General features: G+C 41.4%; 1 protein-coding gene across 1 annotated transcript in view; it reads left to right on the forward strand.

The window, feature by feature from the left end:
• Positions 1-811: 811 nt before the first annotated feature.
• Positions 812-15,886, forward strand: part of LOC125089276 (histone-lysine N-methyltransferase SETMAR-like) — a 35,210-nt gene continuing 20,135 nt past the window's right edge. Inside the window, exon 1 of the mRNA XM_047711397.1 lies at positions 812-1,201. Within this exon, the coding sequence (XP_047567353.1) occupies positions 1,136-1,201 (66 nt within the window). The 5' untranslated portion in view covers positions 812-1,135. The remainder of the gene's footprint in view (positions 1,202-15,886) is intronic.

A 15,886-nucleotide genomic window follows, 5' to 3' on the forward strand; every position in this document is an offset into this window, starting at 1 on the left:
AATGCCAATTGACAAATTTTCTCTAAACAAAGTAAACAGTTTCTTAAATTATTTCCTCTCTGTTCTGATTGTTGAAATGTAATTTTATGTCTGCTGAATTTCACATTTAAAAAATGAAATTGCATTTTGTATAGTTTTCTCCAATCTATGAGTAATTTATTTTTTTTATTAATTTATTTGACAGAGGGAGAGAGAGAGAGAAAGAACAAGCAGGGGAAGAGCAGAAGAGGGAGAAGCAGGCTCTCTGCTGAGCAGGGCTCCATCCCAGGACCCTGGGATCACGACCTGAGCAGAAGGTAGACGCTTAACCGACTCAGTCACCCAGGCGCCTCTATGTGTAACTTATTTTTAATCTTAATTTAGTTAACTATCAGTGACCTATGGATTTTTAAAAAGTGGTCTTTCATCGTGGACAGTAAGTACTGGTTATAAATACCTAAAGTGTGCTCTTCTGCATTTAATTTGCCTGACAGTGGGCCTTAATTAAATAAATGAATGAATTTTCAATACCTGACCCTAGGTCCACACCGTTAACTAGATGTCTGTTACAGTCTCTCAATGATTAGAGTTGCTGGCATTTTTTAAGTGTATTAAATGCCAGGACCTGTGTAAGCACTTTCCCTTCCACCTCTTTCACTCACGTTCTCCTTCCTCCCCGGGAGAGGGCGTGCCCCGCACCAGGCCCGCCCTTCTGTGCATTCGTTGGTCAAACCCGACGCCCGTTACGGCCGAGTCCCGCCCCAACCACGCCCCCACGCGGTCCGCGGGTGAGAAGGCGTGGCTGTAACCGTGCAGCCCGAAGGTTCAGGAGGTTCCCTCTCGGGAGAATCCGGACGCTCTCGAGGACCTGAGCGGTGTCAGTGGAAGCGCGCTTCGCGGTCCCGCTGAGCAGGCGCGAGAGGCCCGTGGCCGCGGCGGGCGCACGCCTTGCCCCGCCCCCGCTGCTCTCAGGCTCCGCCCGGGCTCGCGCTCACGCGCGCGCTCCCGTTCAAGCTTCGGTCTGGCCCGGGGGGACCCGGCCGGTGGAGGCTGGGCGGCTGAGGTACGAGGGGAGGAGCCGGAGGAACCGGAGCTGCCGCCGCCACAGCTACAGCCACAGCCACAGCCACAGCCGCCGCTGCTGCTGGAGAAGAGCATGTCTGCAACTAGAGCCAAGAAAGTGAAGATGGCCACCAAATCGTGCCCCGAGTGCGACCAACAGGTGGGCGCCGGGGGCCGGACCCGGGGGCCGGCGGGGCGGGTGCGCGGGCGGGCGGCCGTTGTGTACGGCCGTTGGCTGTGGAGAGGCCGCCTCGCCGGGTGGTCTGGCCTTTGGGCTCGGTGTCCATGGTGGGAGGCCGGGCTGAGCCGAGGGAATACCAGGGGGACTCCCGGGGTTGCAGTGGCTGGTCCCCACCTGGAGGCGTTAGCCGGGCAACGGTGTGTGTCCTGCGCGGGAGGGAGGCGTGGGTTTGTCTGGAGCGGGCGACAGCGGCGGGAGTGTGGGGGCAGTGGCCTAAGTGGACGAGCACGGTCCCTTCAGTCCCCTTCTGCCGCGACGAGAATGCCCAGTGTGCCCGACTCCCGAGACCAGGCTCCTGGCTCCGAAAGCCCCTCTGCCGTGCAGGGTTGCTTTGTTCTCATTAGCTGCGTGCGGTGACAAAAAGGGCCGCAGCTGGGGCGCCTGGGTGGCTCAGTGGGTTAAGCCTCTGCCTCCGCCTCAGGTCATGATCCCTGGGTCCTGGGATCCAGCCCCGCTTCGGGCTCTCTGCTCCGCAGGGAGCCTGCTTCCCCCTCTCTCTGCCTGCCTCCCTGCCTACTTGTGATCTGTCAAATAAATAAAATCTTTAAAGAAAAAGGGGGGGGGGGCCGCAACGATTATGACATTTTCCTTTTAGATGTCAGTAAATTGGTGATCTTAATATGCCTTTTAATACTTTACATAGCCCAAATAATCATTACTTTGTTCTAAATTTTTACTAGAACACCACTGAATACTAAGTCCCTGTTAAAGCCCTACTTTTCTAGGCACTCCTCTCTTAAGATGGTATGTATTTGTCTAACTTTTTAAAAAGATGAATTTGCCATTCCTACCTGTGTGTGGCTTCTTGAATATATTTTTTTAAAGATTTTGTTTATTTATTTGACACAGAGAGAGAGAGAGATCACAAATAGAGAGGCAGGCGGAGAGAGAAAGGGGAAGCAGGCTCCCCGCTGAGCAGGGAGCCCGATGCAGGGCTCTATGCGGGGCTCTATGCGGGGCTCAATTCGAGGACCCTGGGATCATGACCTGAGCTGAAGGCAGAGGCTTAACCCACTGAGCCACCCAGGCACCCCGGCTTCTTGAAGTTTTAGTATCTGTTTTATAAACTCAGTTCATAAGGTCATGCAATGGTTTTATGACCACCAGGGGTCTAGGGTTCTGCTAGCCGTTCAGGCCTGCCCTGGACCCAGATGGAAACACTGTATGTAATCAGAACAGCATTAGAATTGTGGTCAGTAAGGATCCCCACAGCATACCAGGGGCTTTCTCTGCCTCCCCAAATGACAGTTCAGGTGTGAAAACAAGATGGTCGGGAGTGGTTCCAAGACCTACCATAGCTTGGAAATTTCATGTTTCTTAGCCCCCGGGAATGGCGTGATTATATTTATTGTACTTAGGGAAACCTAAAACTTCATGCCTTCCAGTCCAGATGCCAATTACGTGTCATTTTTACCATAAGCAATATTGTCTAATAATGTTATTCGATTAGGCTGCCAGGGTGGGAGTGCTAGACTTACGCAAAGGTTCTTTATTTATTTATTTATTTAATTTTTAAAAATATTTTATTTTTATTTATTTTATTTTATTATTTATTTATTTATTAACATGGCATAGTCCCGTGAATTTTTTTTTTTTAAGATTTTATTTATTTATTTGACAGAGACATAGTGAAAGAGGGACTACAAGCAGGGAGAGTAGGAGAGGGAGAAGCAGGCTTCCTGCTGAGCAGGGAGCTCCACGCAGGGCTCCATCCCAGGACCCTGGGATCATGACCTGAGCCAAAGGCAGAGCTTAACTACTGAACCACCCAGGCGCCCCCCCATGAAATTTTTTTTTTTTTAAGATTTTATTTATTTATTTGACAGACAGTAGGCAGAGAGGCAGGCAGAGAGAGGAAGGGAAGCAGGCTCCCTGCTGAGCAGAGAGCCCGATATGGGCTCGATCCCAGAACCCTGGGATCATGACCTGAGCCGAAGGCAGAGTCACCCAGAGCCCCCAAGCCCCGCCATGAAATTTTTTTAATGGTTTCCTTGGTCTATAAAGTTTGGTTATTCTTAACTAGGAAAAGTAGAGTTCATTGAAAAGTTCTTCAATTAAAACCATCTGTAAGACATCTTTTATGTCATAATGCAGTGTCTATCTTTTCAACATAATTGCCTCATTTTACTTTCCCTCCTTTGGTAAGAGAAATTTACTGCCTCTAAATATTTCACTCAGCAGTGTGTGTAGTTTTCATTGTACAGATTTTGAACATATTTTGTAAATTTTTCCCTATCAGTTCAATTTTTTGAATGCTTTTGTGAGTGGAATTGTTTTAAAATTTTCGTTTTATCAATTTCATTATGTATAGAAATACAATTGATTTTTTTCATTGTGGTAAAAAAGATAAAATTCACCCTTTGAACCATGTTAAAGGGTCTACTTCAGTGGCATTAATATTTTTACAGCATTGTACAACCATTACCACTATCGAATTCCAGAACTTTTTATCACTCTGAGGTGAGACCTTGTTTCCATTAAACAAACAGTCATTCTCAATGCCACCTAGTCCCTAGCTACTAGCAACCACTAATTTGCTTTCTGTCAGCCTTCATAGACTTGAATGAAGTTCAGGCCTTGCCCTGAATTAGGTTTTGGCTTAAGAATGTTGTGGCTGGTTTGATTTTTTTTTTTCCAAACCACCAAAATTTTCTGCATATCAATTATAAGGCTGTTTCACTTTCTTATCATTTGTATGTTCACCGGAGTAGCACCATTTCCTTCAGGAAATTTTCCTTTTCATTTATAATTTGGCTATTTGGCGTAAGAGGCCTAACTTTCGGCCTTGCTTGGCTTTTGACATGCCTTTTGTACTAAGCTTAATCATTTCTAACTTTGGATTTAAAATGAGAAATGTGTACCTTTTCCTTTAACTTGAATACTTAAAAGCCATCGTAGGGTTATTAACTGGCCTAATTTCAATATTGCTGCTTCTTAGTACGGGGAGGCCTGAGGAGAAGGAGGTAAACGGAATGGCCAATTGGTAGAGTATTCAGAACACACACATTTATCGATTAAGTTTGCTGTCTTGTATAGGTGTGTTTCATGGCACTCCAAAATAATTAAAATAGTAACATCAAAGATCACTGATCACGGATCACTATAACCAAGATAATGATGAAAAAGTTTAAAATATTTCAAAAATTACCACAACATGACAAAGATACAAAGTGAGCAGATGAGGTGGAAAAATAGTGGTGATAGACTTCCTCCACAAAATGTTGCCATAAATCTTCAATATGTAAAATCCAGAGTATCTGTGAAGCACAATGAAGCAAAGTGCAAAAAAATAAGGTATATCTGTAATAAAGTCTTCCCTCTTTTTTTTTTTTTAAAGACTTATTTATTTGACAGACAGAGATCACAAGTAGGCAGAGAGGCAGGCAAAGAGAGAGGAGGAAGCAGGCTCCCCGCTGAGCAGAGAGCCGGATGCGGGGCTCAATCCCAGGACCCTGAGATCATGACCTGAGCTGAAGGCAGAGGCTTTCACCCACTGAGCCACCCAGGTGCCCTTCCCTCTTTTTTTGTCTCTAGCAAAAGGCTTGTCAATTTTGTTCATCTTTTCAAAGAAACCAACTTTTGTTTTATTGATTTTCTTTATTATTTCTCTATTCTCTATTTTGTTTATCTCTAATACTAATATTTCCCTCTTTATGTTGGCTTGGGTTTAGTTTGCTCTTCTTTTTCTAGTTCTTTAAGTTGTAAAGTTAGATTGTTGATTTGAGATCATCTTTCTTTTTTATTTTTTTTAATTTTATTTATTTATTTATTTATTTAAAAGATTTTATTTATTTATTTGACAGAGAGAGATCACAAGTAGACAGAGAGGCAGGCAGAGAGAGAGAGGGAAGCAGGCTTCTTGCTGAGCAGAGAGCCCGATGCGGGACTCGATCCCAGGACTCTGAGATCATGACCTGAGCCGAAGACAGCGGCTTAACCCACTGAGCCACCCAGGCGCCCCTTATTTATTTATTTAACAGAGATCACAAGTAGGCAGAGAGACAGGCAGAGAGAGAGAGGGAGGCAGGCTCCCCACTGAGCAGAGAGCCCGATGCGGGGCTTGATGCGGGGCTCGATTCCAGGACCCTGGGATCATGACCTGGGTGGAAGGTAGAGGCTTTAACCCACTGAGCCACCCAGGAACCCTGAGATCTTCTTTCTTAATGTAAGCTTTTACAGCTCTATAATTTTCCTGCTTGACATTGCTTTAACTGTGTCCTGAGTTTTGGTAGGTTATATTTTTGTTTTCAGTCATCTCTATGTATTTTCTATTTTTCCTTATGATTTGTTTTTTTAATCCATTGGTTATTTCAGAGTATGTTGCTTAATTTCTAAAATTTTTTGAATTTTCTAGTTTTCCTTTCTGTTTCTAACTTTGTCATGTTGTGTTTGGAGAAGTTACTTTGATATCTATCTTAAAAAATGAACTTGGGACACGTGGGTGGCATAGTCAATTAAGCATCCAACTCTTGGTTTTGGCTCAGGTTGTGATCTCAGTGGTAATAGCTCAGGTGAGATTGAGCCCCATGTCAGGCTCTGCGCTCAGTGTCAGGCTCTGTGCTCAGCCCAGAGTCTGCTTAGGTTTCTCTCTCCTTCTCCCTCTTCCTCTGCCCCTTCCCCCGTTCTCTCTCTCTCCAAGTAAATAATTCTTTAAAAAAAAAAAAAAAGAACTTTAATTCTTACGTGCGCCATATACAAATAATATTTCAAGATGGATTTGTAGACCTACATGAAAAATTTTAAACTACGAAACTTCCAGAAAATACTAAAAATATCTTTGTGAACTTAAGTTAGGCAATTGTTTGGTGTTACAACACCAAAAGCATGACCTATAAAAGAAAAAATGGTAAATTGGACTTAATCAAAATGAAAACTTCTGTTTTGAAAATCACTGTTTAGAAAAAGAAAAGAAGATAAGAACAAATAAGAACCTTTGCAAAGCATATATATGTACTAGAGAACTTGTATCCAGAATACATAAAGGGCTTTCAAAGGTTAATAATAAGAAAACAAACAACCCAATTAAAAAATAGGCATAAATCTGAATAGATACTTCAACAGAGTAGACTTACAGGCAGCATATAAGCTTATAGAAAAATGCTCAACATCATTAGTCATTAGGGATATGTGTATTACCATAGTGAGACCCTACTGGAATAACTAAAAAAGAACATACCAAATATTGATGAGTATGTGGAGGAACTGGACATCTCACACACTGCTGGTGGGAATATAAAATGGTACAACCTCTTTGGGAAATAGTTGATCGTTTTTTTTTCTTTTTTTCTTTCTTTTTAAGAAATTTTACTTATTTGACAGAGAGCACAAGCAGAGGGAGAGGGAGAAGCAGGCTCCCTGCTGAGCAGAGAGCCCCATCATGTGAGGCTTGATCCCAGAGTCCTGGGATCATGACCAGAATCCTGGGATCATGATCTGAGCTGGAGGCAGACGCTTAACTGCTGAGCCACCCAGGCACCCCAGTTTGGCAGTTTTCTTAAAAAGTTAGACCTGTCATATGATCCAGCCATTTCCACTTTTAGCTATTTATTCAAGAGAAAAGAATGTGTGTGTGTGTGTTTGTGTGTGTGTGTGTGTGTGTGTATACACATGTGTGTGTAATAAATATACATATACACAAAGACTTTTGCATGGAAGTTCATAGTAGCTTTATTTGTAATAGCTAAAAACTGAAAACAGTCAACATGTACAGATAAACTGTGGTATATCATCATATGAATAGTATTCAGCAGTAAAAGGAAAGAACTTGTTATATGCAAAAACATGGACAAATCTCAAAATAATTATGCTAAGTGAAGCTAAACAAAGAAAGAGCATGTACTTAAGATTCCATTTACATAAAACTCTAGAAAATTCAAACTGATCTATAGTGCCGGCTGATCAGTAGTTGCTTGGGGATATTGAGGGAGATGCTAAGGAGAGGTAGATTACAAAGGCATATGAGGAAACCTAGGGATGATGGATATATTGACTGTCTTGATGCTGATGGTTTCATGGGCATATACAATTGTCAACATGTCAAATTGTACATTTTAAATATGTATAGTTTATTGTATGTTTATTATAACAATAAAGCTGTCACATGATAATCGATTTTCACTTAAAACTATGTGAAGATCACAGACTACTTCAGGTAGTAAAGACCTTAGAAAAGAAAACAGAAAACTGCAGAGCTTATGAGATTTGCTCAGGGTCTTTCCTCTGCCGGAGACTAGGAGAACCTATGTCTGGCACCTATTTTATAGTTTTCCATGTTCCTTTCCCTCAAACTGGCTATTGTAAATGATCCCTTGCCAGGAATTAGTACTGGCCCTCTTCTTCTCTCATGTTCAAACTATTGAAGGCAGGTTTTTTTTTTTTTTTTTTTTTGTATTTTCTAGAAGTTTAATAGTTTAAAATATTTCATGTAGGTCTGTAGTCCATATTTGTATGTGGCATAAGGTGAGAATCAAAGTTAATTAATTAATTTATTTGAGAGAGAGACACACAGTGAGAGAAGGAACACAGACAGAGGGAGTGGAAGAGGGAGAAGCAGGCTTCCCACCTAGCAGGGAGCCTGATGCAGGGCTTGATCCCAGGATGCTGGGATCACGACGTGAGCTGACACCCAATGACTGAGCCACCCAGGTGCCCCCACAGTTAATTTTTTAATACTGATACCATTTAAAGTATCTTCTCCAAGCACAGCAGAATAAAGTTAGAAATCAACAACAAAGGAAAACTAGAAAATTCAAAAAATTTGTAGAAATTAAACAACATACTCTGAAAAACTGGTGGATGAGAAAAGAAATCACAAGTTTTCAATTCTATTTTATCATTAGTAATCAATTTGTGTCTACTTCTTGTTTCTTCCTCCCTTTAAAATGTCTGTCAAATATACTCTTTGTGGTTTTTGTTTTTTTTTTTTTTTTTGGAAATACATTACCCTGCCAGCATTGCAGAACAGGCCAACAGCCTCTCATCCTAGGATTAATGTAATAATTTCCTAGTCACTTTTTCCTACTCTAATCCATGTTGTAACTATTCTGAGACTGACATTTTAGCAAATAGGTTTTTTTAAAATTACCTTTTACGGGGCGCCTGGGTGGCTCAGTGGGTTAAGCCGCTGCCTTCGGCTCAGGTCGTGATCTCAGGGTCCTGGGATCGGGCCCCGCATCGGGCTCTCTGCTCAGCAGGGAGCCTGCTTCCTCCTCTCTCTCTGCCTGCCTCTCTGCCTGCTTGTGATCTCTGTCTGTCAAATAAATAAATAAAATCTTAAAAATAAATAAATAAATAAAATTATCTTTAAAAAAATTAACATACAATGTATTATTAGCCCCAGGGGTACAGCTGTGTGAATCATCAGGCTTACTCACTTCCCAGCACTCACCATAGCACATACTGTCCCCAGTGTCCATAACCCAACCACCTTCTCCCTCCCCACCTCCCCCCGGGCAACCCTGAGTTTGTTTTGTGAGATTAAGAGTCTCTTATAGGGGCACCTGGGTGGCTCAGTGGGTTAGGCCGCTGCTTCGGCTCAGGTCATGATCTCAGGGTCCTGGGATCGAGTCCCGCATCGGGCTCTCTGCTCAGCGGGGAGCCTGCTTCCCTCTCTCTCTCTCTGCCTGCCTCTCTGCCTACTTGTGATCTCTGTCTGTCAAATAAATAAATAAAGTCTTTAAAAAAAAAGTCTCTTATAGTTTGTCTCCCTCCCGATCCCATCTTGTTTCATTTATTCTTTTCTATCCCCCAAGCCTCCCACTTTGCCTCTCAAAATCCTCATATCATATGATAATTGTCTTTCTCTGATTGACTTATTTCACACAGCATAATACCCTCTAGTTCCATCCATGTTGTCACAAATGGCAAGATTGCATTTCTTTTGATGGCTGCATAGTATTCCATTGGATATATATACCACCTCTTCTTTATCCATTCATCTGTTGATGGACATCTAGGTTCTTTCCATAGTTTGGCTATTGTGGACACTGCTGCTATAAACATTCGGGTGCATGTGCCCCTTTGGATCACTACATTCATATCTTTAGGGTAAATACCCAGTAGCATGATTGCTAGGTCATAGGGTAGCTCTATTTTCAACTTTTCGAGACACCTCCATGTTGTTTTCCAGAGTGGCTGTACCAGCTTGCATTCCCACCAATAGTGCAGGAGGGTTCCCCTTTCTCCGCATCCTCGCCAGCATTTGTCATTTCCTGACTTGTTAATTTTAGCCATTCTGACTGGTGTGAGATGGTATCTCATATGCCGGGTGATGTGGAGCACTTTTTCATGTGTCTGTTGGCCATCTGGATGTCTTCTTTGCAGAAATGTCTGTTTGTGTCCTCTGCCCATTTCTTGATTGTATTATTTGTTCTTCGGGTGTTGAGTTTGATAAGTTCTTTATAGATTTTGGACACTAGCCCTTTTTCAACATTCCTCTGTCTTCGCCCATTCTGTCAGTTGTCTTTTGGTTTTGTTGACTGTCTCCTTTGCTGTGCAAAAGCTTTTGATCTTTATGAAGTCCCAATAGTTCATTTTTGCCCTTGCTTCCCTTGCCTTTGGCAACGTTTCTAGGAAGAAGTTGCTGAGGCTGAGGTCGAAGAGGCTGCTGCTTGTGTTTTCCTCAAGGATTTTGATGGATTCCTTTCTCACATTGAGGTCTTTCATCCATTTGGAGTCTATTTTTGTGTGTGGTGTAAGGAAATGGTCCAGTTTCATTTTTCTGCACATGGCTGTCCAGTTTTCCCAACACCATTTGCTGAAGAGACGGTCTTTTTTCCATTGGACATTCTTTCCTGCTTTGTCAAAGATTAGTTGACCATAGAGTTGAGGGTCTATTTCTGGGCTCTCTATTCTGTTCCATTGATCTATGTGTCTGTTTTTGTGCCAGTACCATGCTGTCTTGATGATGACAGCTTTGTAATAGAGCTTGAAGTCTGGAATTGTGATGCCACCAACTTTGGCTTTCTTTTTCAACATTCTCTGGCTATTCGAGGTCTTTTCTGGTTCCATATAAATTTTAGGATTATTTGTTCCATTTCTTTGGAAAAAAATGGATGGGATTTTGATAAGGATTGCATTAAATGTGTAGATTGCTTTAGGTAGCATAGACATTTTCACAATATTTGTTCTTCCAATCCATGAGCATGGAACATTTTTCCATTTCTTTGTGTCTTCCTCAATTTCTTTTATGAGTACTTTATAGTTTTCTGAGTACAGATTCTTTGCCTCTTTGGTTAGGTTTATTCCTAGGTATCTTATGGTTTTGGGTGCAATTGTAAATGGGATTGACTCCTTCATTTCTCTTTCTTCTGTCTTGTTGTGCAGCTGAAATGCAACTGATTTCTGTGCATTGATTTTATATCCTGACACTTTACTGAATTCCTGTACAAGTTCTAGCAGTTTTGGAGTGGAGTCTTTTGGGTTTTCCACATAAAGTATCATATCATCTGCAAAGAGTGATAGTTTGACTTTTTCTTTGCTGATTTGGATACCTTTAGTTTCTTTTTGTTGTCTGATTGCTGAGGCTAGGACTTCTAGTACTATGTTGAATAGCAGTGGTGATAATGGACATCCCTGCCGAGTTACTGATCTTAGCGGAAAAGCTCTCGGTTTTTCTCCATTGAGAATAATACTCATGGAGGGTTTTTCATAGATGGCTTTGATGATATTGAGGTATGTATCCTCTATCCCTACACTTTGAAGGATTTTGATCAAGAAAGGATGCTGTACTTTGTCAAATGCTTTTTCAGCATTTATTGAGAGTATCATATGGTTCTTGTTCTTTCTTTTGTTAATGTACTATATCACATTGATTGATTTGCAATGTTGAACCAACCTTGCAGCCCTGGAATAAATCCCAGTTGGTTATGGTGAATAATCCTTTTATGGACTGTTGGATCCTATTGGCTAGTATTTTGGTGAGAATTTTTTATATCTGTGTTCATCAAGGATATTGGTTTGTAATTCTCTTTTTTTGATGGGGTCTGTCTGGTTTTGGGATCAAGGTAATGCTGGCCTCATAAAATGAGTTTGGAAGTTTTCCTTCCATTTATATTTTTTGGAACAGTTTCAGGAGAATAGGAATTAATTCTTCTTCAATTGTTTGGTATATTTCCCCTGGGAAGCCATCTGGCCCTGGGCTCTTGTTTTTTGGGAGATTTTTGATGACTGCTTCCATCTCCTTACTGGTTATGGTTCTGTTCAGGTTTTCTATTTCTTCCTGGTTCAGTTGTGGTAGTTTATATGTCTCTAAGAATGCATGCATTTCTTCCAGATTGTCAAATTTGCTGGTGTATAGTTGCTCATAATATGTTCTTAAAATTGTTTGTATTTCTTTGGTGTTGGTTGTGATCTCTCCTCTTTCATTCATGATTTTATTTATTTGGGTCTTTTTTCTTTTTGATAAGTCTGGCCAGGCGTTTATCAATCTTATTAATTCTTTCAAAGAACCAGCTCCTAGTTTCTTGATATGTTCGACTGTTTTTTTGGTTTCTATTTCATTGATTTCTGATCTGATCTTTATTATTTCTCTTCTCCTGCTGGGTTTAAGCTTTCTTTGCTGTTCTTTCTCCAGCTCCTTTAGGTGTAGTGTTAGGTTGTATATTTGAGACCCTTCTTGCTTCTTTTCTTTTCTTTTCTTTTTTTTTTTAAGATTTTATTTATTTATTTGATAGACAGAGATCACAAGTAGGCAGAAAGACAGGCAGAGAGAGAGAGAGGAAGGGAAGCAGGCTGCCCGCCAAGCAGAGAGCCCAATGCGGGGCTCGATCCCAGGACCCTGGGATCATGACCTGAGCTGAAGGCAGAGGCTTTAACCCACTGAGCCACTCAGGCGCCCCGAGACCCTTGTTTCTTGAGAAAGGCTTGTATCGCTATATATTTTCCTCTCAGGACTGCTTTTGCTGTGTCCCACAGATTTTGAACAGTTGTGTATCCATTAGCATTTGTCTCCATGAATTTTTCCAATTCTTCTTTAATTTCCTGGTTGACCCATTTGGTTTTTAGTAAGATGCTCTTTAGCCTCCATGTATCTGGGTTCTTTCCAAGTTTCTTCTTGTGATTGAGTTCTAGCTTCAGAGCATTGTGGTCTGAAAATATGCAGGGAATGATCCCAATCTTTTGGTACCAGTTGAGACCTGATTTGTTACCCAGGATGTGATCTATTCTGGAGAATGTTCCATGTGCACTAGAGAAGAATGTGTATTCTGTTATTTTGGGATGGAATGTGCTGAATATATCTGTGATGTCCATCTGGTCCAGAGTGTCATTTAAAGCCTTTATTTCCTTGTTAATCTTTTGCTTGGATGATCTGTCCATTTCAGTGAGGGGGCTGTTAAAGTCCCCTACTATTACTGTATTATTGTTGATGTGTTTTTTTTATTTTGTTATTAATTGGTTTATATAGTTGGCTGCTCCCATGTTAGGGGCATAGATATTTAAAATTGTTAGATCATCTTGTTGGACAGACCCTTTAAGTATGATATAGTGTTCTTCCTCATCTCTTATTATAGTCTTTGGCTTAAAATCTAAATGTCTGATATAAGGATTGCCACCCCAGCTTTCTTTTGATGTCCATTAGCATGGTAAATTGTTTTCCACCCCCTCACTTTAAATCTGGAGATATCTTTGGGTCTAAAATGAGTTTCTTGTAGAGAGCGTATTGATGGGTTTTGGTTTTTTATCCATTCTGATGCCCTGTGTCTTTTGATTGGGGCATTTAGCCCACTTATATTCAGGGTAACTATTGAAATATATTAATTTAGTGCCATTGTATTTCCTGTAAGGTGACTGTTACTGTATATTGTCTCTGTTCCTTTCTGGCCTACTACTTTTAGACTCTCTTTCCTTAGAGGAACCCTTTCAGTATTTCCTATAGGGCTGGTTTGGTGTTTACAAATTCTTTTAGTTTTTTTCTGTCCTGAAAGCTTTTTATCTCTCCTATTTTCAATGATAGCCTAGCTGGATATACTATTCTTGGCTGCATGTTTTTCTCGTTTAGTGCTCTGAATATATCATGCCAATTCTTTCTGGCCTGCCAGGTCTCTGTGGATAAGTCTGCTGCCAATCTAATATTGTTACCATTGTATGTTACAGACTTCTTGTCCCGGCTTCTTTCAGGATTTTCTTTGTCACTAAGACTTGTAAGTTTTACTACTAGATAACGGGATGTGGACCTATTATAGATTTTGTCAGGGGCTCTCTGTGCCTCCTGAATTTTGATGCTTGTTTCCTTTGCCATATTAGGGAAATTCTCTAGAATAATTCTCTCCAATGTATCTTCTGCCCCCCTGTCTCTCTCTTCTTCTTCTGGAATCCCAATTATTCTAATATTTTTTCGTCTTATGGTATCACTTATCTTCTGAATTCTCCCCTCATGGTCCAGTAGTTGTTAGTCTCTCCTTTGCTCAGCTTCTTTATTCTCCTTCATTTGGTCTTTTATATCACTAATTCTCTCTTCTGCCTCATTTATCCTAGCGGTAAGAGCCTCCATTTTTTTTTTTAAAGAGTCTACATTTTTTATTGCACCTCATTAATAGCTTTTTCGATTTCAGCTTGGTTAGATTTCAGTTCTTTTATTTCTCCAGAAAGGGCTTTTATTTCTCCAGACAGCGTTTCTCTAATATCTTCCATGCCTTTTTCGAGCCCAGCTAGCACCTTGAGAATTGTCATTCTGAACTCTAGATCTGACGTATTACCAATGTCTGTATTGATTAGGTCCTTAGCCTTTGGTACTGCCTCTTGTTCTTTTTTTTTTTTGGTGAGTTTTTCCACCTTGTCATTTTATACAGATAAGAATATATGAACGAGAGAATAAAATACTAAAAGGATGGCAAAGACCCTAGAAAAAATGTAAGCTATCCAAATCAGAAGGGACCCCAATCGGGGAGAAAAAAGGGGGTAAAAAGAAGTTTAAGAAAAATTAAAAAAATATATATTAGACTAGTGAATAGAACAGAGCCACCCACTTGATTTTGGGTGTATTTTGGTCTCTTGGAAGAAACTACCTCCCAAAATTTTAAAGAAAGAAAAACTTATATATATACAAAAATGAGGATAAACATGATGGAGGGATGGAATATGACTGTAAAGATGAAAATTTAAAAAAATTCTAATAAAGGTATTGATAAGTTGGTTAGGAAAAGAAAGAAAAAGAAAGTGGAGAGAATTTGCCCAGGCTGGAGACGAGAACAAAGTCCTGTGCTAGATTAGGGTATATTTTGATCTATTAGAAGAGTTTGTATCCCAAAAATTTTTTAGAAGAAAAAACCCTATATGTATTCAAAAAATTAAGTTAGATACAATGAAGGATAAAATGACTATCATAATGAAGGTTTAAAAAGGTTTTTTTTTTTTTAAAAGAAAGGTATTGTTATAATAAACTAGTTAAAAAAACATTAAAAGAGGAAAAGTTAAAAAAAATTAGAATAAGAAAAAAGTAAAATTAAAAAAAATTTAACTTTGTGGGAGCTGCTGCAGGGCTTCACGGTGGACGTGGCAAGGCACTAGCCTGCGGACCCAGCCCTGCATCTGGCTCTTTGCTTAGCAGGGAGCCTGTTTTCCCCTCTCTCTCTGCCTGCCTCTCTCTACTGTCTTCTCATCTCTGTCTGTCAAAGGAAGAAATAAAATCTTAAAAAAAATAATAAAAGTTTAACTTTGCAAGACTAAAGAATCATGGGTACAAAGTTATGAATTCCATCCTTTGCTTCCCCCTCCTCTGGAATTCCGTTCTTCTCCTTGATCAGTGAGCTTGGCCTTAGCTGGATGTTCTTGCTGATCTACTGGGCGGGGCCTTTTGTAGTGATTCTCAAATGTCTTTGCCTGAGGCGGAATTGTGCTGCCCTTACCAGGGGCTCAGCTAAGGGCTAAATAATCTGCTTGGGTTGCTCTGGGGAGCTTTTGTTCCCTGAATGCTTTCTCTAGACCTCTGGAGCACAGGAATGAAAACAGTGGCCTCCCAGTCTCTGGCCTGGAGGACCTAAGAGCTCGGGGCCCCACTCCTCAGTGTGCCCTTAGAGAAAAGCATTCAGTCACTCCCATCTCCCTGGTCTTCCGCTGACTCTGAGCTCACCCGCCTGCGATCAAGCACCTCCGTCTCTGGCACACAGGTCCATTTGGAGTCTCCAAACTCAGCAGATTCCTGCCTTCAGAGAAGGAAAGTGGGTCTCCCCAGATCTGCCACTTGTGGGGTCCCTTCTCGAAGAGCAGTGGCCCAATTGTGCCACGGATTACGGTTTAAGGTAACCCCAAGCTGAGAGCTCACTCCTCGGCTCCGTCTCTGTAGCTGGCTTCCCTGCTCTGATACCTGCGAGCTCTGCTACACTCAGACACCCCCGATACTTCTGTGACCCCGTGGGATCTGAGACCATACTGTCCCCGCATGGACTCCACCCCCGCTTGACCTCTGGAGCAATGTCCTTCAGTGGAGCAGACTTCTAAAAGTTCAGATTTTTTGCTTTGTTGCCCTGCTACTTTCTGGGAGCTGGCCCCTCCCCCCACGGTCTGTCTTTCTGTTGCTTCAGATTCACTTCTCTGCACATCCTACCTTTCAGAAAGTGGTCGATTTTCTCTTTCTAGAATTGCTGTTCTTCTCTTTGATCTCCTGTT

The sequence above is a fragment of the Lutra lutra genome, chromosome 17 (assembly GCF_902655055.1).
Source record: "Lutra lutra chromosome 17, mLutLut1.2, whole genome shotgun sequence".
Taxonomy (NCBI): domain Eukaryota; kingdom Metazoa; phylum Chordata; class Mammalia; order Carnivora; family Mustelidae; genus Lutra; species Lutra lutra.